This window comes from Polyodon spathula, chromosome 4 (assembly GCF_017654505.1).
Source record: "Polyodon spathula isolate WHYD16114869_AA chromosome 4, ASM1765450v1, whole genome shotgun sequence".
Classification (NCBI taxonomy): domain Eukaryota; kingdom Metazoa; phylum Chordata; class Actinopteri; order Acipenseriformes; family Polyodontidae; genus Polyodon; species Polyodon spathula.
Window position 1 is genome coordinate 20,842,858 of NC_054537.1, and position 22,947 is coordinate 20,865,804.

At 36.7% G+C, this 22,947-nt stretch overlaps 1 protein-coding gene across 1 annotated transcript in view; it reads right to left on the minus strand.

Moving 5' to 3' along the window:
- Nucleotides 1-16,513: 16,513 nt before the first annotated feature.
- Nucleotides 16,514-22,947, minus strand: part of LOC121313803 (growth hormone-releasing hormone receptor-like) — a 39,991-nt gene continuing 33,557 nt past the window's right edge. Inside the window, exons 10-13 of the mRNA XM_041246597.1 lie at nucleotides 21,665-21,756; nucleotides 20,168-20,297; nucleotides 19,247-19,288; nucleotides 16,514-17,141 (exon numbers count right to left, since the gene is read on the minus strand). Of these exons, the coding sequence (XP_041102531.1) occupies nucleotides 17,040-17,141; nucleotides 19,247-19,288; nucleotides 20,168-20,297; nucleotides 21,665-21,756 (366 nt within the window). The 3' untranslated portion in view covers nucleotides 16,514-17,039. The remainder of the gene's footprint in view (nucleotides 17,142-19,246; nucleotides 19,289-20,167; nucleotides 20,298-21,664; nucleotides 21,757-22,947) is intronic.

The following is a 22,947-nucleotide window of genomic DNA, read 5'->3' on the forward strand; positions in this document are numbered from 1 at the left end:
TCTTCCTTTTTGTATTCTCACTTGACGGAGCCGTGAAGTGAAAGTAGATTATAAATCATGACACATTATTGATTATTCTACAGACACAAATGGTGTTCTTACTCACTGGCATGTTATGGATTTTGTTTAACCTCCTCAGCGAAGAGTTGTCTGCATTCCAGTTTTCTGCTGCGCCTTTTCTGAAAATAAATGTATCATATATGTGAAACTACAAAGCCCTGTTGTTTTCACCAATCACAGTAAATAATGACTTACTGTTTTTTTTTTTTTTTTTCTTGATGGAGTTCTCCCAGTTGTTAATGCCAGGGGACTAACAGTTGTTTTAAATACCCACTTTTTTTTTAGATCTCACAAGGAGAAAAGTCCCCAGGATATCCTTTACAATGTACCTTTAGACCCTCACCCAGGTCTGGAATCATAGCAGCCAGCAGTACTCCTGCACACTCATCACCAACACACCTTTCTCATGTTAAAACAGTCAAACAGAAATTTCAACTTATTTCTACCTAAAACATTATCTTGGATGTAAGTAGACATGTGGTAAATTAAGATTATTAATGTACACAATAATAAAATTAATTTTTTCTTTTGCTTTTTGGATTTCTTTTGGATGCCCCTCCTGTGCCAATTTTTTATAGCAGGTGTCTCCTACACAACAGGTCAACCATGATGAGGGAGACCGAATAGTTGTGAGCACAATGGTCTGAGAAAAAAGGGGAACAATATTATCTATTAGAAATGTCTTTGAAAAATTATCTGTCCTATGTACCCAAGAGGTTTGGAACGACAGCCTCACATTTTCCGTCAAACATCTGTAGCTATTTTTGAGGGATGAGATGCTCTGCATGAGAACACATACATGTACTGTACTATTAACTAGTACAGTAGTCAGATTAACAATGTATTTACCCTTCACCATGTTTATTACATTGTGTAATAAATCCTGAGCACAACCAGCGTTTCATTTGACCCACGTACTGCCTCGTTTGTGTTCACTTCCTGGTATGATGTCACTGCTATGGTCATCCTGTCACATGACGTTATACAGAAAATGAAAGCCGTAGTGGTGTGTGGGCCTGTTGCTACTGTAATCAGTTTTGTGACGGTAAGATTATTGTTCAATGTGGAAGGGGTGTGGGTAATTCACTGACTAGGAGACAGACAGGTGTACTTGAAAACACCACACAGGTGCCCAGTTTTATTTTAGATCGGTTCTTGTTTTTCTCCGGCAGAGGGCACTGTTGACCGTGGGCTGCCTATCAACGATGATAGACAGCACCAGGGAAATACCACAGCTGGTACACAAACAGCAAATGCACTCACAGGTGCTCAAAGAAATAATAATGAAAACAGAAGGCGAAAAGAACAAGGGAAAAAAAAAACAGTAACAAAACTACAAATAAAAGGTGCTGCACTCGGCAGCGTTATCCCGGTCGCCGCTACCCGCACGACCCGGATCACCGTCCTACTCTATCGGCTATCTAGCCTGCTCTTTCACAATACGCCGGGGTCTGCCCAAAGATTCCCCGCTCTCTCTCTCTGTGAATCTTTATTTCTCTCCCGGCTGATTCCCGATCCCGAATCAAAGCTTCCGCACTCTTAGCGCGTCTAAGTGGGCAGACCTGAGGAAACAACAGAGCGTTATTTTATAGGACCAACAATCACCCAAGACCCGCCTCTCAGCCATTCAGAGAGGGGGAAAGTCCACACACCCACTTTCCCACCTCCCCGTGTCACTGCCATGACTCACAGGCGGTTGTTGGGCGACTGCCGCCCTCTTCCTGCAGCCCGTGAACACGTCAGCAGAGTCAGCACAGATCTCTCCCTGTTACATTCAGTAAGATTTAAATGCTCCGTTAAAGTTGAGAAGTCAATAGTGATAAAGTTATGTCAAAACAAGTTTCTTTGGACAGTTTGTTCAACAAAAAGACAGATAAATACAGGACCGGACAGCAGCAGTGAAAAATGCAAACATGAGTGTGGCACAAGTGGGAGTAAAGTTTATGAACTCAATGAAGAAGATAGGCATGAGGAAAGAGATGCAACAAAAACAAAGAAAAAAAGATCTAGCTTCAATTGAAACTACAATGCTATTAAGTTTGGATTTATTTAATCTGGCGATGCAGAGGCACCTAAGCATCAGTTTTTTATATGTGGAGAGGTACTTAGTAATGATGCAATGAAGCCATCCAAACTAATTCAGCACCTAAAAACAAAACATGCTGAATTGAAATCCAAACCAGCAGAGTTCTTTTAAAGAAAGCGTGATGAATTAAAGTATCAGCAACAACTAATGCAACATGCAAATGTAAGTGGAGCTACATTGAAAGCATCTTACTTGGCCTCACTTTGTATTGCAAAGACCAAAAAGCCATTTTCAATAGGGGAAGAGTTGATAATGCCGTCTGTTAATATATCTGTCGGGAAGTGCTGGGCGAAGCTGCAGCCAAAAGGGTGAGTTGTGTACCTCTTTCATACAATACAGTGGCTAGAAGAATTGAAGACATATCTCGACATGAAAGATCAACTCACAGATGGGCTGAAGAAGCCTATCTTTTTTTTTATTTTTTACTACAACTCAACGAATCCACAGACATTACCAGTTTAGCAATTTTGTTGGCATATGTACGTTTTGAACATGTTGCAGGTGTAGTGATGATGCCGTGCTCAGGATAAACAGACACGGTAAAACAGTTCTTTATTTGGCTGGGTTGTGTGCCGACAACACATAAATAATCAGCACAGACTCTACACATCAATGTGTACCGCTCTGTGCAAAACAATGGGTTCAGTTTGGAAATAATATGACATGGTATGTAATACACACATGCAAATACAACACGGTCACAAGTCCACAATGAATGCACTTAGTGTAGATGATGAAGTACAGGTAATGTGCACAGTAGGGATGTGAAGTCCTGGTTTGGAAAGTGACCCCTTAGCAACAGCTCCTGGATAGTTTAGCCGTCTAACAATGACAAATACAACAGTTACTAGACAGGACAAAACAAACAAAACACAGTTAGTACACAGGTCTTTCCTCGTAGGTCTTTGCGTAACCATAGCACAAGGAACAGATTGCTCGGCCACAGCCCGATATGCCTTCAGTCCTGCTCCTTTTGACAGTGAGTGCAATCACCTCTCCTTCAATCCATGACTGACAGTGAGACGCTGACTTCTAGTATTGTGGCTTCTCCCCCTTTTTGGATGGCCGACTTCCGACTGACCCTGGAATGAAGTGTCAAACCATCTAGTCCGGGACACACTGTTCCTGTTATATCGCACCCTCACAAGTCGGGAGAGAGATTGTTGACTCTGATTCATTTGCTCTCTGTCACACCACCATAAAAGCAAAGCACTGGAATAAACGTGATGTGTGAGCATCTCTACAAGTAGAACTCTCAAACATGGAAACCAGACTGGATTTGCTTGCGGCTCAGAAGCAAGCAAGATATCACATTAGAAGCATCATCACATCACCACCCCAAGCATACAGTCATATTAGTAAGTTTTATTTTTATTGTCTCTGTAGACTTACAGCTGTTTTGTTTTTTTACACATAGGAACAGGTACTAAGTTACATCAGAATTATTTTGCTAACGAGCAAGATGGGCCAAATGGCCTCCTCTCGTTTGTAAACTTATGTTCTATGTTCTTAAAGGTTACAGAACTCCCTGTTGGTTAAGTAGGTAGGTAAGCTATCATACAGACAATGTCAACGACTGCATCAAAGTAATTGAAACAGGTAGGCAGCACCTTTAATGTTATTTTAAACATGTTAGATCTTTAATTTACAGATATGTTTAACCTTTTAATCTGTTTCGCTTTTCTAAAGCTAGATATTTTGTCTGAATGTTCCTCGATCATCTACCAAGTGCTAGTGCCCTGGAGTAGAGGTTCCTGATTGGTGAATGTGTTTTTGAGGTTTTTATTTTTAATTTAATAAAGGTTGCTTTGCTATAAAGATGATTTGTTTGTTGTAAACACTTCAAGGTAGGTCTAGTGCATACCTGAATTTTGGACACCAAGGCTTACATTTTGATTTCTCCCATGTATACCAACTTTTATTGGCTTTCCTTTAGTTCAGCTTACACCCCAATATGTATCTGTCCATGTAGTAAAGCATATTTCTTTAGCAAGCATGAAGAGCATGCACTTTATTTGAATGATTTACTTTTTTATTTTAAATATCACAGGGATGTGTTGCTTACCAAAATGGTACTTTTAACAAAAGAAATCCAGCTTTCAGCAAGAAATGTATCCTTCTTGCCTGTTAATTTGCCTACCCATTGATATTTGTGGCATCAGGGAATCAGACCTGTGTAATTTACAGATCTGTCAAAGTCTGAAAGTGCAGAATGAAATGTTATGCGTTGTACAATGAGACCATTAACCTTCATAAATTGTCTGCACTTTTCACAAAAAAACTGTCCCTTTTTCTGTACTTGTGTTTAGCAAAACAGCAATACAAACACTAACTGTAAAAAGCCATTCTCTTGCAATGAATGTGCATGTCTGTTAAAATAAGCCCCACTATGACACCCTAAAAATTGTGACAACTTAAAAAGTCAAATAAACCAAGCCAAAATGACCCAGTTTTACTGTGATCTGTGGTCAGTATGCTATTTTTTATAGCAGAGAACTATTATTTCTTCTTTATTGGTTCTCATCCACATTTTAAACAGCTCACTTCTTAAATGTACTTGTCTGAGGAAGCAAAAAATATTCAATTGCACTCTGGGGTTTCAGGTACAGTACTTAATTCAATACAGGAAAAATTGTTGCTCAGGGAAAATTGTGACACCTTAAGTCATTGTAAGTGTACCACTCAACAGAACAAGCTGATATGATTGACTGTATGTTTCAAAAACAGTGCCTTCCAAAAGTATTGGGACAGTGAAGTCTAAACTGGGATTTTCACTGTGAATTCTAATAATAATCAGTTCTCTTGAAAAAAAAAAAAACATGACTGATAAGTACAACTCCTAAGTGTTTTATTTTTTAATAAATTCAATTCAATTCTACCCTCTTGGGTCAATTAAACAAACTGTTGAACCTCTTTATTTTGAAGGAGCAAAAGTATTGGGACAATTGGCTGACAGGTGTCTCTTGTTGGTCAGGTGTTTGTTGTTGGGTAATCAAAATAAAAGAGCTGTGAACATCCTATCAACATGTCTCGCTTTGACATCAGTGTTTGGAGTCCGTAGTCAAAAATCAATATGAAAACCAAATAACTTTCTGTAAAGAAAAGCAGCCAATTTTGAAGCTGAAAGAAAAGAAAAATTCAATCAAAACTATAGCACAGAAATTGGGCATACCAAAATCAACAATTTGGAATATACTGAAGAAGAAAGAAACCACAGGTATAATTACCAATCAGCCAAGACCGGGTCAGCCAAGAACAACATCTGCAGTTGATGAAAATTATCAGACCTGTCAAGAAAAACCCTAAAATAACTGTCAGTGAAATCACCAACAACTTCCAGAGTGCAGGAGAGAAGGTATCAAAATCCACAGTTCACAGAAGACTGAGAGCAGAAGTACAAAGGCTACACTGCAAGATGTAAACCTCTCATCAGCACCAAGAACAGAAAAGCCAGATTAGGATTTGCTTGGAAGTACAAAGATGAGCCAGGAGAGTTTTATGGACAAAGTGATGGAAAGGATAAAGTGTGGATAAAGAATTGAACTCCAGATGCTCCAAATGTCATGGCCTGGGCATGCATGGCCGCCTCTGGAACTAGCTCACTCGTCTTTATTTATGATGCAACTAATGATGAGAGCAGCAGAAGAATGAATTCTGAAGTTTACAGAAACATTTTGTCTGCTTATGTAGAAGAAAATGCTTCCATACTTATTGGGCGGCGCTTCACCATGCAGCATGACAATGACCCAAAACATACGGCAAATGCAACCAAGGAGTTCATCAGGACAAAAAAAATGGAAAATCTTAGACCGGCCAAGCCACTCTCCAGATTTGAATTCAATTGAGCATGCATTTTACATACTGAAGACAAAATTAAAGTCTGAACACCCCAAGAATAGACAAGAACTCAAAATGGCTGCAGCAAAGGCTTGGCAAAGCATCTCAAATGATTACACAAAGAGTTTGGTGAGCTCAGTGGGTCGCAGACTTCATGTAGTTATTGCCTCAAAGGGATGTGCACCCAAATACTGACTTTTACACCCCAAAAGTTATTTAAAGTGAACATGGCCCAATACTTATTGTCATTTGAAATAAGTGGGTTGAACACAAAGTATGTTTTTGTTCTAATATGATCAAATGTATGCATGAAATTACCCAAAAATAAAACATATATTATTGTATTTATTATTCATATTAATCTCATGATCACAAATACAAAGTCTTGACTGTAAAGCAAAAATAACAGGTTAGACCTCGCTGTCCAAGTACTATGGAAGGGCACTATACCTCAGCACTGAGAAAACTGCAGTTATGAAACATAAATGTTTTTTACTTTTTGAAGTTTCAGGCATCTGAGATTATTTATAAAACAAATTCTTGCTTATGATTTGATTTCCATTACATGAGACTAAATCTCTGAGAAACTGAATTGTAGTGTGCCACAAATCCTCGACAACCCACCTCCACTGGGTAAACCCAGATTCTCCATCCTCACTGTTCCGCTTCAGCAGCTAGTTGAGCATAACAAAGTTTCTTCCTCTCATACGCCTCATCCACAGCATCCTCCCATGGCACTGTTAACTTTACCACATGAACAAGGTGTGCTGATCCAGACCACAAGACAATGTGTGGTCAAAGGTTAGTGATGGCAATCACAGGTGGAAAAATAAGCTGTTGACCAACATCTGCCAGCATTTTCTAATCTCTAGCAGCTTTCAGTTGTCCTGGGCGAGGCTTGGTGGTTGCTCTTTTCTTGGTGGTTGTTCTCCTGGATGGATCTTTTGTGTGTAATGCTTTGATGGAACTGGTGGCAACTTATTCGTCAGGTTATGCTTGTCCTCCAATCCTAAGGCCAAACATCGCAGCACCTGGTCATGGCTCCAAGTAAACCATCTTTGGCTATGACCCACCTTACATCCTGTCAAAATGTGCCTTAATGTTGCAGGTAATGAACACAAATAACATGAGGGATCCTCACCCACCCAAAGGTTTAGGTTCTGTGGTGACGGCAGAACATCATATGTTGATCTGATGAAGAAACTGATCCTGCTCTGTTCCATTGTCCGTAGGTCTTGCCAGCCGATCTTGCATTGTTCCACACTCTCCCATCTCATTCATCATCTCTCCTTGGCCTGGGAAATGACCTTTACACACCTCATCCTTGCAATGTAGGAGGCGCTGAACTGAGACCAAGTCCCCCCTCTTCCATGCAGAACTTGACCCATAATATCACTGATTGGAAGGGCAGTCTTATACCATCTTCCACAGCTTTCTTTGCCGCCCACTTTCTTTCAGTTTTCAACACAGGTTCTGCCTCCCTTACGCATTTGTCAAGTGAATCTACTAATGTAATTTCCATTCAGACCTTGGCGCACTTAAACTCCTTGGTTAGAGCATATACTGGTAGCTGCAATATTCCTTTACCATAAAGTTTAGGTTTTTATTTTCAATATAATAAAGGTTGCTTTGATACAAAGATGATTTGTTTGTTGTAAACACTTCAAGGTAGGTCTAGTGCATACCTGAATTTTGGCCACCAGGGCTTACATTCTGATTTCTCCCATGTATACCACCTTTTATTGGCCAGTAATGTCTACTGGACACACACTGACTAGACTGCACTGATTGGTTCATCTTTTATTCAGTTCAGCTTGCACCCCAGTGTGTATCTGTCCATGTAGTAAAGCATATTTCTTTAGCAAACATGAAGAACATGCACTTTATTTGAATGATTTACTTTTTTGTTTTCCTCTTTAGACTTAGTAGTAGAATGGAGTAAAAACTAGACACGAGTTTCCCTTTTTCCTTTCACAGTAGATACATTATCACTGGTGCGTTTTGATGTGTGTGTGTGTGTGTGTGTGTGTATATATATATATATATATATATATAGATATATATATATATATATATATATATATATATATATATATATATATATATTGTGTTGGCTACTCAAGTTTTAAATTCAAAACAGAAAATATGAAAATACGTTTACCTCCCAACACTATTATGGTTTTTGTTCCATATTTTTTTAATTTTCTTAACTAGTCGGTCCATTGTGTCAATATCATTCTTTTGTTAAAAAGAAACCTGGGGCCAGCTGAGCAGTGTAAGTTTGTATCGTTGTGACAGGACGGCATGAGTGGTGACGTCAGGCCAGAGTGCAGGAAGGAAAACAAAGAAAAGTACCGTGCCGTGTGCCGTTTACTTTTAGACAAAAATAAATAAAATATTTTAACAAAAAGACACTTGCTCTCAGAGCAAAAACAATAATGTTTTTTAAATAAAACAAATCTCGAACACAAAATAACCCTTAAGGTCCGGCTGAGTAGCCTTCACGGATCCTTTAAATTATTTTCTATATGTTTACCCTCCTGTCCCGCTCTCGTTCACTCCTCCGAACATCCACACAGAGTGCAGAGAGCTGCATGTTTTTATACAGGTGACCATCTCCCAATTAGCAACAAATTAATCACTTAATTTGGAAGATAGCCACGTTCTGCAGAAGGTTTCTAATGCGGATGGGGCTACCCATCCACGCTGCTAAACAATAAACAAACACACGGCTTCGCTGTCATATGCATATACAAAAACACGGCTCTCGCCAACATATTTAAATACATAAATAAATCATAATAGACACAATTACAGAACAATAAATTGCACAGGGGCGGAGGGGAAACCCCATTCTAAAAATAAACATATTGTTTCTTTTTCTGTCTGTGCTGTTAGCAAAGCTGCATATTTCTTTGTTCTGAAAAGGGAATTTGAGCAGTAACATCAGATAGTAATTTTTGCTATATATATATATATATATATATATATATATATATATATATATATATATATATATGCGTATATATATGATTGCAATGGTCCACGTGATATAGATATATAAGCTTTAAAACATCCTTATACTGTTCAAAGTAAGTTGCCATAAACATTTTGCTATACACTGACATCTAGAGGCAAAACTTTTAAATGCATTTATTTATTGTTTTATACATTCATTTGTATCCATGCTTTGTTGAACACCAGTCCTTTGTTGAAAATATTATTAGCAATACAAACATATTATGTAATTTTATAGAGATTAAATAAAAAAAATAATTGGTGCATGAATTTAACCTAAAAACAGTTTTTCTCTAAATAGACTTTACTGCGAATAAAATAACTGGGATGATGCAGTGGTGTAACATTGGTTTCAAAAGTGTGTGGGGTGGGTTGGGGGACAGTTTCCATAGCTGGGGCATGCATGAAGATAATTTTATCTGAAATAATAAAATATGTTACAAACAAGTATAGCAAAACATTACATCCCTTGTATGTCTAATTAAAAGTTCCAAAGACATCCCTGCAGCAATCATTCAAAATAATTATTTGTTGGCATAATGCTGTCATGAGTGATGAGTGTGGCAATTAGCTATATTATTCAGTCGCTTCTGAGCCATGGAATTATGAAGCCATGACTTCAGTCTTCGAAGAGCGCTGAAGCTCCGCTCAGTTCGGAGCCTGAATCCAGGATCAGTGCCCCACTGGCCCCTGCTCAACGCTGCGAGTGCTAGAGCGAGTGGGGAATAATGCAGATTTATGAGAATTGCCCTTGAAATATATTTCTAGAAATGTTGAGGTTTCCCCACAATTTAAATACTTAAGATAAGTTGTGCTATTAAAATGATGCTAGCAAAATAATTTAGAATCATTTATATAGCATGATTAATTTGGTATAATAATTGTGTAAAAAGTTCATAGAGGTCTGTGGCAGGAAATGGCGTTGCAGTGACTCAGAGCAGATGAAAGCACACACACGTCAGGTAGCTGCAGTTCCAACAAAACACGACTTTTTTATTTTAAAAACAAAAATAAATAAAATGTTTAAACAAAAATAAACACTTGCTCACAGAGCACAAAAAATAAATAATTAAACAAACATAGTACATCTTACTCTATCTTTGTCCATCCGTTTACCATTTTTCCCCAACATTACTGTAATCTCAGGCTGTATACAAATTTGTCAGCTGGGGTCTTTAAACTAAGCACCACGTATGGTCACTTCTCATTGGTCAGTTTCCCTTATTAAGGTATGGGCAGCTCCAGGATCGGATCAGCATTATGGATCAGTGGAGCCTGATCTAGATCTTTGCAGTAAAACACCATCTCATGATCAGGCTCCAGTGATCCATTTTTCTTCCCATTGACTTCTATACTGACTAGTGAGTATACCTATAAATTATCATGAAATTAACATTTTAGTACTCCTGCAATGTGAGGGGGGCATTTCCCCATCACTTAAAAAGAGGGGGGGCATGTCCCCTGTGCCCCCTGTGTAAATTACGCCAATGGATGATGACTTTCAGTGGTAGTGTATTACCATACATTTCCCAGTTGGCTGGATTCCCAGATGTACATGTTTCAATTGATTGTACTGACACTGTATTACATTCACATCCCATTTGTGAAATTGCTCTTTAAAACAGGAAACTTAATTTCATTGAGTTTCAGAGCTGGGGCTGGTTGCATAGAAGTGGCTAGATTAGGGAAACTAAAGAGCCATACCTTGCAAAATTATAGTGTGCCTGTTCTTCTAAAAATGACTACTCTTATTCAAGTTAGCCAATACATGCTGATGATGACTGTAAATTAAAAACAAGTGAAAATTATAAACACACCAGCCTGTAAGTTTAATGTTTTTGCTTTGTCAGGCTGGCTCACAATAACCAAAAGATTGTTCAATCTCTCATCCCCAGTAGCTGTACACAGGTATATTTTAACCCTGATCATGTGCAAAAAGAATCTTTCATTTGAAGCTGTCCTTACGGGTAGGGTTAGCACTGAATTGAAAGCTTTGGTTACAATGGAAAGTACCTGGCTGGTGTTTAGGAATTAGCGGACTTCAAGTGGTGCTTGTGGATTGAGCATCTCTAGAAAACGTTTTGCAAAACCCAGTTGCAACCCCGAAAACTTGCAGCATCCAGGAACTTATTCAATTTCATGTCAAAAGCTTCTAAGGCATTAATTAGGCTGTCATTGTCTTTAAACCTGCCTTACAGTTCTGCACGGAATCTGTCTATAATGAAATAAAACATTTAATCTTGTAAAATTCAAACAGTTCCCGACCATCACAATCAGACCTGCCAGACCTGGGTCCAGTTGTTGTTTGCATATAAAATGCCAACAGCTGTTTTCTTACAGACACAGGCCATTTCAGTTTCTCAGTTTTGATGCCATTGTCCTCACACGTATTCTTAACCATCACCTCCCATTTCTCGTCGCAATGCAAGGAACTTATCTTTTCATACACAGCCTTCAAAAATCAAGAGAAGAAGAGTAGATTAAACGATTTGACTGAAGTTGCTTTGCTCATCATTTCAAGAGCCAACTAAAATGTTAAGTTAAAGCCAGCAGGCTTCAAAGTGATCACTAGCATTGCTCGTGTACCCATGGCACCAAGATCACTACAAACATGATTTGTGGAAGCCCTCCCCTTCTAAGAGTGAAAGGGGACCTCTGGGTGATATAAATATAAAGTGCACAAAAAACCCTCGCTTTTGGACCCAGGACTCCGGGAATAAAAGACCTACACTTGTGTGTGGCAGGTAGGCCAGCTCTGGCACCACTGACGAACCGTTTTGTAACTACTATATAGTTACGTTTCCACTGAATTTAGAATGTACATAGGTAGGAATGATTTAAATACAATAAAACTATTATTGTTTAATTTGTTAAGACTAGTTAAGGGAAAGCAGCCACCTGGTTGGTTAGTGGCAGCAGTCAGGAGCAGGTTTAATCATTTATGAATGTATGTTTCTTTACTTTATGCATTTAAAAACATTGTTTCTTTAAAATGGCTTTTGGACCCAGGACTCCAGGAATAACGGACCTACACTTGTTTATTGCAGGGAAACAAAAAAAGTATTTGTCTGTAACACTGGCATGTGTGAGTGCTTGGGTGTGTGAATTGATGGTCTGGGCAATTACAATATATTTAGTTTGTTGTAAGTATTATCAACGGTGCAAGGTTCCCTTTAGTTTGAATTAAATAATGTATACCTTTACATTATTTTAGTTGGTATACCTGATCTACATGCTGAAGCTGTGCTTTTGTTAATGCAGAACGAGTCTACCCATCGCCATGCCTCTCTATTGCTGCTGGCTGTAGCCGTGCCTCTGCCTAAACACAGGTACAGAGAAAGGGGTTACACATGCTTCGGACTTAAGAACACAGATTGTGTAAGACTTCTGCTAGTCTAGCACAGTTTTTTGAACAGAGGAAAACCAATAGTACCAGCGGGTTTCAGCTAGGCACTTGGTTTGTCACCCTGCTCTCGCTGAGCTTTGATGACCAACTCATGATGAGGTGAACTGCGACTGACAAACACACCAAGCTTGACAGCAGAGATAAAAGTGAACTGCCTCCCACTGACCCATAGCAAACGACGCCCTTGGTTTAAATCAGATAAAAAAGCTGTCACATTATTAATGTCACTATTTTTATGCATAACCTCCTGGATGATTTAAATTAATTTATTAGTTAAATTAGTCTTTTTTTTTTCATTTTAAATTGTGTTCATGTATTTTTGTGTGTACTGTAGTTATAACAAGTAGGTGGGGCTAAGTGTTGAGGACAGAAGTTCCCTATTCTTTTAGTCACAGTGAAATCTACTGCTGTAGGCTGAAGGCAGCTATACAAATATTAAAATAAATAATATATATAATTTCCTCAGATGCACAGGAAGGTAGGTATTGTAAATCCTTATACAATACTGTAGGGAGCTCATACACATGAAATGGTTGTGCTTTGCTTTGTGCCCTATTCAAAACTGAATACATATATTTGCAGTTATCGCTTTTCACGTTACTGGTTTAGGACTATTTTACTGTGCTAGTTGGGTAGTGCCAGTGCTGGCATGACAGATGGTCAAACACTGTATTCAGGGTCCTCCATAGAGAAATGGTTTTGAAACAGTTGCTTTTTTAATGCTTGTTATTATTATCATGATCATTAGTATTACTAAACATTTTTAAAACATACATAATAACAAAAACAATCAATTATTTGATAACACTGAATAAAACACCTAAAAACAGTTATCATTATGACAGTTTATTTTGTTATTTGGTATATACAGTGCCAAGAAAAAGTTTGTGAACCCCAATGATAATTATGGAAATTTCATAGTTTTACCATGATAACCTTCTTTAATCAAAACCAGTCTCTTCTTAAATATCCAATAGGGTTTATATTAACCAATTCCATGGCTTTTGAAACAAAATGATGTATGAATTAGACAAACAATGAGTAATTAAAATTCAGGGTATGTGAAAAAGTAAGTGAACCCCTGGTTTTATCAGCTTAATGAAGGGAATAATTATAATCAGGTGTTTAAATAATTAGGTAGATCTTCAGGGGTGAGTTTGGGAGGCCCCATCCTATATAAAGAAACTTTGTGAATTTGATCTTCACCATACAGGTGTGGAAACATGTCATGCCACGGTTAAAAGAAATCTCTGAGGACCTCAGAAAAACAGTTATTGATGCTCATTAGTGTAGAAAGGGTTACAAAACCATTTCTAAGGATTTGGGGCTGCACCAATCCAGTCAGACAGATAGTCTACAAATGGAGAAAGTTTGGTCGAAATCTCTCCAAGATCAAACCAGAAAATCATCAAGTCACAAAGAACCTCAGAGTAACATCCAAGGATCTGCAGGCCAGGCTAATGTGAGTGTTCATGACTCAACTATTAGAAAAAGACTGAACAAGAATGGTGTTCATGGAAGGATAGCCAGGAGGAAACCACTGCTTTCTAAAAAGAACATGCTGCCTGTCTGAAGTTTGCCAAAGAGCACATAGATGATCCACAAGACTTCCGGAACAATGTTCTCTGGACAGATGAGTGAAAGGTAGAACTTTCTGGCCTCAATCAGAAATGTTATGTTTGGTAAAAACCAAACACTGCATTCGAACAGAAGAACCTCATCCCAACCGTCAAACACGGTGGTGGAAGTGTGATGGTTTGGGGCTTCTTTGCTGCCTTAGGACCTGGACGGCTTGCCATCATTGACATAACCATGAATTCTGCATTGTATCAGAAGATTCTAGAGGAGAATATCAGCTGATTTGAAGCTGAACTGAAAGTGGGTTATGCATCATGACAATGATCCTAAACATACAAGCAGATCTACAAAAGAATGGCTGCAGAAGAAGAAATGCCGCTAATTTGAATGGCCTAGTCAAAGTCCGGACATAAACCCTATCAGGACCTGTGGCAGGACCTGAAGCGAGCTGTCATGCAAGGAAGCCCTCAAATGTCACTGAGTTGAAGCAGTTCCGTAAGAAGAAATGGGCCAAAATTCCTCAAAACCGAAGTGAGAGACTGACCAACAGTTACAGGAAACACTTAGTTGAAGTCATTGCTGCTCAAGGGGGTGCCACCAGTTACTGAATCTAAAGCTTCACATACTTTTTCACACATGGATATTGAATGTTGAATCATTTGTGGATAAATAAATGTTGAAAAAGTATCATGTTTTTGTGTCATTTGTTTAATCAGGTTATCTTTATCTATTATTAGGACTTAGATTAAGATCTAATAACATTTTAGGTTTGAAATATGTGAAAATCCTAAGGGGTTCACAAACTTTTTCTCGGCACTGTAAAACAAAACAAAAAAACTAAATATATGACTAGCAGCGCCAGAATTTCAATGTAAAACATCTGTATGTCTAAATCCTGCCACTTTTAACTATATATTAATCCTACAGGTGATTATTTACCAACTTAATAACAAAAATAAATACTATGGACTGATCGTTATAATTCTCTTGGAGTGTTTCACTGGATAGCAGTGTCCAAAACTATTCTGCAGGTGAGAGATTATACACATTTTTTCTTATTTTCTTTTTTTTTTAAGCAAACATGTTACAAAATACAGAATTACAAAATACACTTGTTTAAATTTACAAGTGTGAGTCACAAAAATAGCAATCAAGATCACCAAGTGCACTAAGAAGCTGATCCATAAAAAAAAAATTAAAAAAAGCATTTACTGTATGTACAAAAACAACAAGATCAGTATTGAAAAATACAAAGACTGAAGAGGTGTTCCAATGCCAGATTTTAAAGAGTATTAAGCAGATAATTATGTAGCAAGGATTCACCATGCCAGCTCAATATCAGGCTAAAACAGTTAAAGTGAAAAAATGCAATGGGGGGGGAAAAAGCAACATAAGAGAAATCACTACGACCAGATGATTTCCAATGGTTTTAAGAAAGCATACTGTTTCCATGATTTATCTTCACTTGAAAGCATGCCTGTACAATTGGCCCCAATCCATGAAGCTGTCCAAGGCTGGTCATTTCAACCAGGTTCTAGAATATCATACATATCAAACTTTATTTATTCTATCAAAAATGTTTTTAAGTTGCATACAAACCGTTTTCTGGTTTTATCTTCACCGCTAACCCCCCCTGCCCCCCCATATTTGGACTCAACCCTGTATGTTTTCTAAAATGTGACATAGTGCAACTAAATCAAATAAAATGATTTTTATTTGTGTCATGCCATATCTTCCATGTTATAATTTTAATATAGCAAGCCTTGGGCGCTGCCCTGATTTCATTAGTGTTGGCCAACCAATGGAAAGCAGGATCCATAAAAAGGGTTAGTCAGGAGAAAACTACCTTCCACGTGATATTTATTCAATAATAATAATAATAATAATAATAATAATAATAATAAATAATAATAATAATAATAATAAAGTATTGTTTTCATTCTAGTAAACTATTTTTTGAGAGGAAATTTTGACATACACAACACCACAACAGAGATTGTGGGCTCAGGACTGGGTAACAGTACACAAAATAAGATAAATGCTATTACCCCTAGACCAGGGGTAGACAACCCTGGTCCTGGGGTGCCAGACACATCTGGTTTTTGTTTACCCAAGCCCTAATTGATTCAATGATTGGCTTAATTGGTCAGAATTACAATGTGTTCCAGGCATTTAGCAATTGATGATTGAGAGATAGCTAATAAACCTGCAGGATCACGGCACTCCAGGACCAGGATTGCCTACCCCTGCCCTAGACTACTGTATAATCCTGCAAACTATATTTAATTATCTGTACCTAATGACAACATTACCAGAAAACCACTAGGGGGAGCATGTGAATCATAATGTTAATGCTACTAGTAAAAAAAAAAAAAAAAAAAAAAAAAAATAGTTTTCATATCTCACTTTCTTGATGATTTGATTTATTTTGATATTGTACATAAATCTCTCAGCATCAATATTAATGTATTTCTATGTAAATATTGTTGATGTATTTATTATTTTAAGCAACAAAAAATCTGTGAAGGCCATGTGTGTTTGGTACCATAAACATTAACGCTGCATTGAACTATTTATAGAAAGAGGATAACTTTATTTTCATCATATTGACAAACACATAATTTGTGGGCGACGCCTGGTTGTAGCTGTGATGTAAGAATAGGCATGCCAACATATGACACCAAAATGAGCTTATAGGAAAGTCTTATTACATCTGCTTGCACCTCTCTAGAACCCCACAATCAGCTGACTTTGTTTTTCCACACACTGAAGTTATATGAAGTGCAGACATTCTACTGCTATGGATATGTACACGTTTAAAAGGTTTGAAGTCCATCTTTGAAGGCTCAGTATATCTATGCCTGTATTATTACTTCACACTGCACCCAAGTAAACCAGTCTATACAATAACCTAACAATCAAGATACACTGGTGCACATCACGATTAGTTAAGCAAGCAAAGAAGCGATTATAGGCATCATGCAATGTGTTTGAAGAAAAAAAATACTTGTCCTTTCTATATAGATAGAATTTTTTTTTTTTTTAAATTTGCATTCAAAAAGGGGTATCCATTTCACTTTCTCTGGCCACAACTGGTACCTCCCCATAGCAGTTTCTATACCACAGCATCCACTTTCGTCGGATCTCAGTCTGTACCTGAAGAAATAAAGAGGTGTTCTGTTTTTGGGTTAGGCACTAATCCAGTATTAGTACATACAGCCACTAAATACATTTGCCATATTTTTAAAAATATAGAGAAAGTACAGTGAACATGCTATATGTACATACATACATACAGTACACAAATATTGTAAATACAGTGCAGATAATTAAAAGAGCTGTTTGTGTACCAAAGTAACAATAACGTACCTCCCAAGAGTGCATCTTTTGATGTGTTTATCCTGTAAAAATACTGTTAGTCTCTAATGATTGATCTATTATTTAGATCCGCTAGATCAATTGACCTTCATCCACTTTGGAAGCATACAATACGATTGTATATATAACAGATTAGTCTGCAGAACATTAAGTTATTAGACTAATTGAATGCAAGTTGTCACTGTATATAAAGCAGCCCAGTTTTGTCAAATCAAAAAATATCAAATCAATACGACAGTTATACAATCTGTTGCATATTGTTACTTAAGTCTAGAGTGCCAAATATCTAGATTGCCAACTGGTGTCACCGTTGAAAACGTAAATGTAGACAGTATTTTGCTACGCTAAAGAAGTAAATACATTAATTAGCAATACAATGTTCTTTGATATCCAAAAACAAAGAATGCAACAAAGTTAAAATATCAAATTAATATGATGGCTGTACTTAATCATAATCTTCAATGAGACAAAATTGTGCTGGTGACACTATTTTGCAGGAAGACTGTCCCCTAATCATGCCAAATACTGCCAGGTGACACTATTTGGCAGCAAGACTATTTTGGCATAACACCTGTTCCTTTATAGTTTAAGAAAGGGATAAACGACGATAAGCGTTCAATTGGTAAAAATAATTCACTGTTTCGAGTGCCTAAAACATTTCTTCCTTCTTGTTTGATAATGAAGTTCAATTGATTGTTAATTTGGTAATTGGATTTGTTTTTTGCTCTTTTGTTAAGCTTAGTTCAAACCATTACAAAGTTTGTCTTGCATTGTGGGAATGTTGTTGTGGGTTCCTCTGAGTGAGTTTGAAATCCACTTACACAGACAAAATGATCTGATTCAGTGAAGCTAGCAGCAAGGACCACGTTTTAGATGTAGACCATGAAAATGGCATTTGCAAAAAACAAAAGGAACATGAACAGGAAAGGAGATTAAAGTTATTGATTGTTTCACCAAAGCTAAACCAGATGAAGACCTAAATGTCATTGCTAGCGATCAGCTTTCGAGAAGTACTGCTTTAAGCTTGTTGAACAATGATTAAACAAAAGAAATGCAAAAAAACTTTACATCAAATGTCCATGAAATATATGTTGTTCTTGAACCTCTCCAGAAGATATGTAAAATAATTTAATAACTTTAAAACTCCAAATCCAAAACACATTTTAACCACCACAGAAAATTAAGTCAGCAGACACCGCTATCTCGGCACCAAGTACTATAGCTGTATCTATTACAGTTTTTTTTACATTATAATTACATTATAATTTGCATTGTAAACAGGGGAAATTTGTAACTTTTTGTCCACCCTTTTATATTTTTAAAATATTACTCCTACTGAAAGTGTTGATGTTCCAAAAGACATCACTCTACTCCTTACCATTTCCAACATTTTAATGGTTGAAAATCAGGGTTTAATATAGACCCAAAGTTGAAACCATGACTACAGCGGCACGACATAAAGTTGTAATTGTTAACATGCCCACTATGGGCAGTGTTTATTTACTATGGTAGAAAATAGGTTAAGGTCCTTATTCACCCAAAATAACCTCCTTAAACATCTGGGTAGATAGTATTACAGTAGTCTTACTAAATGCCATCCTTTTTTTTGCACATATCAATATTTTCCATTTTTCTATCAATTTGCAATTTCTCTGACTTGGCTGATATACTCTGGAAAGCAATATTCACAGAACTAGAAGGAGAGGATTTTTTATTAGACTTTTTGAGAGAGGGTTAGAAGTTTATTCTCACTTGCCAAAGTAGTGTTTAACCTAGGAGAGTGTTTATAAACATTCTTCAAAAACATTCCTTCAACCAGTAAAGTGTTGTGAATAGAGGACCCACAACTTGTACAATAATTATACATATTCAATAGAACTTACTTCTTGGTTGAGAAAGCAGTAGAGGACAGCAACTATGAGACCCTAGAAAACAGAAACAATGAAAACTCTACTTACATATAATCTGAATCCTTTTTTGTTTTGTCACAAAAAAACTTGGACTTTAGACTTGTATTTATTGTTCAACACTAGATGATGATATTGTCACAATTTCCATAACTTTTAGCAAGCCAAAACAATATGTTCTCTTCCCATAATGCACTATGAAGTCACAGACTTCATGCTTTTATGAAGGGCATAATATGCCATATAGTAAGGACAACTTGATAAATTCTCACGAGTGCCTGCACCTTTAAGACAAGTCCACAAATTAATCATATCAAGCCAAAAAACAACCAGGAACCCCCTTTCTGGTCATGTCACTTTTTATTATGCAATTAAGTGCTTGAAAATGAGCATTCTGGGAAGATAATTATCCTGCTAGCTTGCTAAAAATCACTGTTTACATAGCTTATTTAGATTAATTAGGCACTGCAACTTTGTACATATAAAAGTATCATCCTGTCTCCAAATATATCAATTCAAAAACATTAAAATAATGTTTTGTTCGTCTGGATATGCGTTTGTGTTTGTAAAATATATGAATTATTTGTTTATGTTCAGATATTGAATATCTGAAAGCCATTATCTGTATTAGTTAGTGAACCCCTGGACATTGTGTTTTCACCATCACTGGGCAGGATTATTCACAACTGATATTAAAATAAACTAACTCCATCGATATAAAATACAATCAAATATCACTGTTCAGCTTTGCTGCACAAATATAAATTTGCAATGTGTGACACATGCAAGTACATACTGTAGTACATTGTAGTCCAAATTAATTTTAGAATATAAATAAATAAAAAGCCGCTTTATTGTCAGTTCACTTATTTAAAATTAGAGAACTTCTATACTTACCTGAAATGACCCCATGCAGAGTTCGATGTACAGCCTCACCTCTATATTTACATAATCTGGGAGAAAGTTAAACACTATGTAGTGGGTGCCGAACAATGGAATGAGAAGCAGAGTTGACTTCATCAAACGTCTGTTGGACAAAACAAAAAACAGGTCAACTGTTTAAATGCTAGTATTTGTACTTCACAAAAAATAATTAATTATTTAAAGAATGTTTTTTTTAAGTCTGTTTTTGTTAATAAAAAAAAAGTTTGATACTTCATTTTATTCATATTCCTACTAGTTCCTACTGCATTAAAGAAGGGGGGGGGATGGTAACATTTGCCTCAATTGTGACTTGGTTAACTTGTTACTTTCACATTACATCTTTACAAGGCAGACCCTTTTTTGTCTGCATCTTGTCCAAAATGTTTTTGAAGAGATATTACGCCTTAGAAAAATAAAATAAAAAATGAATGATAAATATAATCTAAACTTGAGCTGAAAAAAAAAAGGAATAGCTATGGAAATATCCTAGATTTCCAATAATGTTTAGACCTGTAAGGATAGTCATGTTATGGTTCCTGCATCCTTTATTCTAACTTGGCCAAATCACTCTTTTGATAACATAATACTGACTGTAATTTAATTTACAAAGATAAAATGCATTTGAAACTATTGCCTCTTTTACAGAACTGTAACTCAATTCAATACAGTTTGACAAAGATGCAAACTCAACTTCATAGATTGTTATAAATTGATCAAATATGGCCACTGGTTTAATGCAGTCTGTCTATTGTCAGATATAAATCCTGGTTCAGAGAAAAACATGTATGTGTTATAATGGTAACCATCCAAGGGCATGACTGTTTGAGGTCAACACATCTACATTGTAAAAAGCATGTCAAAGGGCTTAAACCAAGCTGTGTTTAATTTGTAAACTTGACACCGTGTATACTTAAACAGTTAGTAGTGGGGTTCTGAAAAATATAGCGTAATACCTCCCCACGTGTTACTACAACTGTTTAAATAATGTAACTGTAATTTTTCTTTTCATTGTTAACATCTTGACAACTGTTTACACATATAACTTTAAAGTTTGTTTCAAAACTCTATTCAAAATGTCCGCTTTAGTGCTCTGATACTGTAAGGATTATTGTGCACATTGTCAAACAGGAAACAGCAATAACGATCTATCAGGTGGTATGGAACAGAAAAGCCAGAGCACTTATGTTTTTTTTTTTTTTTTTTTTTTTTTTTAATGGCACTTCCTGTAGTGATTTAGACAATAGATCTCAAACCACAGTGCGTGGCAGCAGACATTTTGAAATGAGCTTTGAAAACAGACTTTTGTTAGAAGTGTAAAATGTGAGGATGTTAACAATGAAAAGAAAAAAAAAATACAGGTACTTTATTTAAACAGTTGTAGCAACGTGTGGTGATGTGTAACACTGTACTTTTTGGAACCCTGCTACTTACTCTTTAATACACAATGAACAAAGCATGACATTTCCTTACCTGTATTGAGATGAGTTGTTGAACTGAATTAATTGGGGATCCAGCTTCTGAATTAAAATTCGTATGATGTTTATAAAAAGTATAAAATTCACCTGTCAAAAGGCAATATGTTTAAGGAATTTAAAGTGAAATACTATTGAAGAATAATACATCATTATTTTGAACTGAATACAGAGTTGTGAAATGTACAGGACTGGTAGTGCAAAGTGGACTGAAATGTTGTTACAGCTTCCATGTACAGGCTACAATGTGGAATGAATGAACTGTGGCTTCAAACATACAGCCTTATACCAAAGTTCAGCACTATTCATCAGCTCGATAAGCCACTGCATGTGTGGAATATCATGTGCTTATATGTAGTCTAAAGTTGTTTCACATTCACTTGGGAATTGTAATTCATGTTTAATGACAGTTTTGAAGTAAACAGCCTCTAGCCCTTACTTACTTAATTGTTGTTCGTGTACAATATATATATATATATATATATCATATATATATATATATATATTATATATATATATATATATATATATACAGTGCCTTGCAAAAGTATTCAGACCCCTGACCAATTCTCTCATATTACTGAATTACAAATGGTACATTGAAATTTCGTTCTGTTCGATATTTTGTTTTAAAACACTTAAACTCAAAATCAATTATTGTAAGGTGACACTGGTTTTATGTTGGGAAAAAACTCTTGCTTGAATAAGTATTCAACCCCCACACATTAATATCTGGTAGAGCCACCTTTCGCTGCAATAACAGCTTTAAGTATTTTGGGGTAAGTATGTATCAGTTTTGCACACAGTGTCGGAGTGATTTTGGCCCATTCTTCTTGGCAGATTTGTTCCAGGTTGTTCAGGTTGGTTGGACGACGTTTCAAATAGTGCCACGGATTCTCAATGGGATTGAGATCAGGACTTTGACTGGGCCACTGTAGGACATTCACCTTTTTGTTCTTGAGCCACTCCAATGTTGATTTGGCCTTGTGCTTGGGATCATTGTCCTGCTGAAAGGTGAATTTCCTCCAAAGCTTCAGTTTTTTAGAGGACTGAAGCACATTCTCTTGCAGTATTTTCCTGTATTTTGCTCCATCCATTCTTCCTTCAGTTGTAACAAGATGCCAAGCCCCTGCTGATAGAAGCATCCCCACAGCATGATGCTGCCACTACCATACTTCACTATAGGGATGGTGTGTCTTGAGGCATGGGCAGTTTTAGGTTTGAGCGCTTTGAGTTTTGGCCAAAAAGCTCTATCTTGGTCTCATCTGACCAAAAAACCTT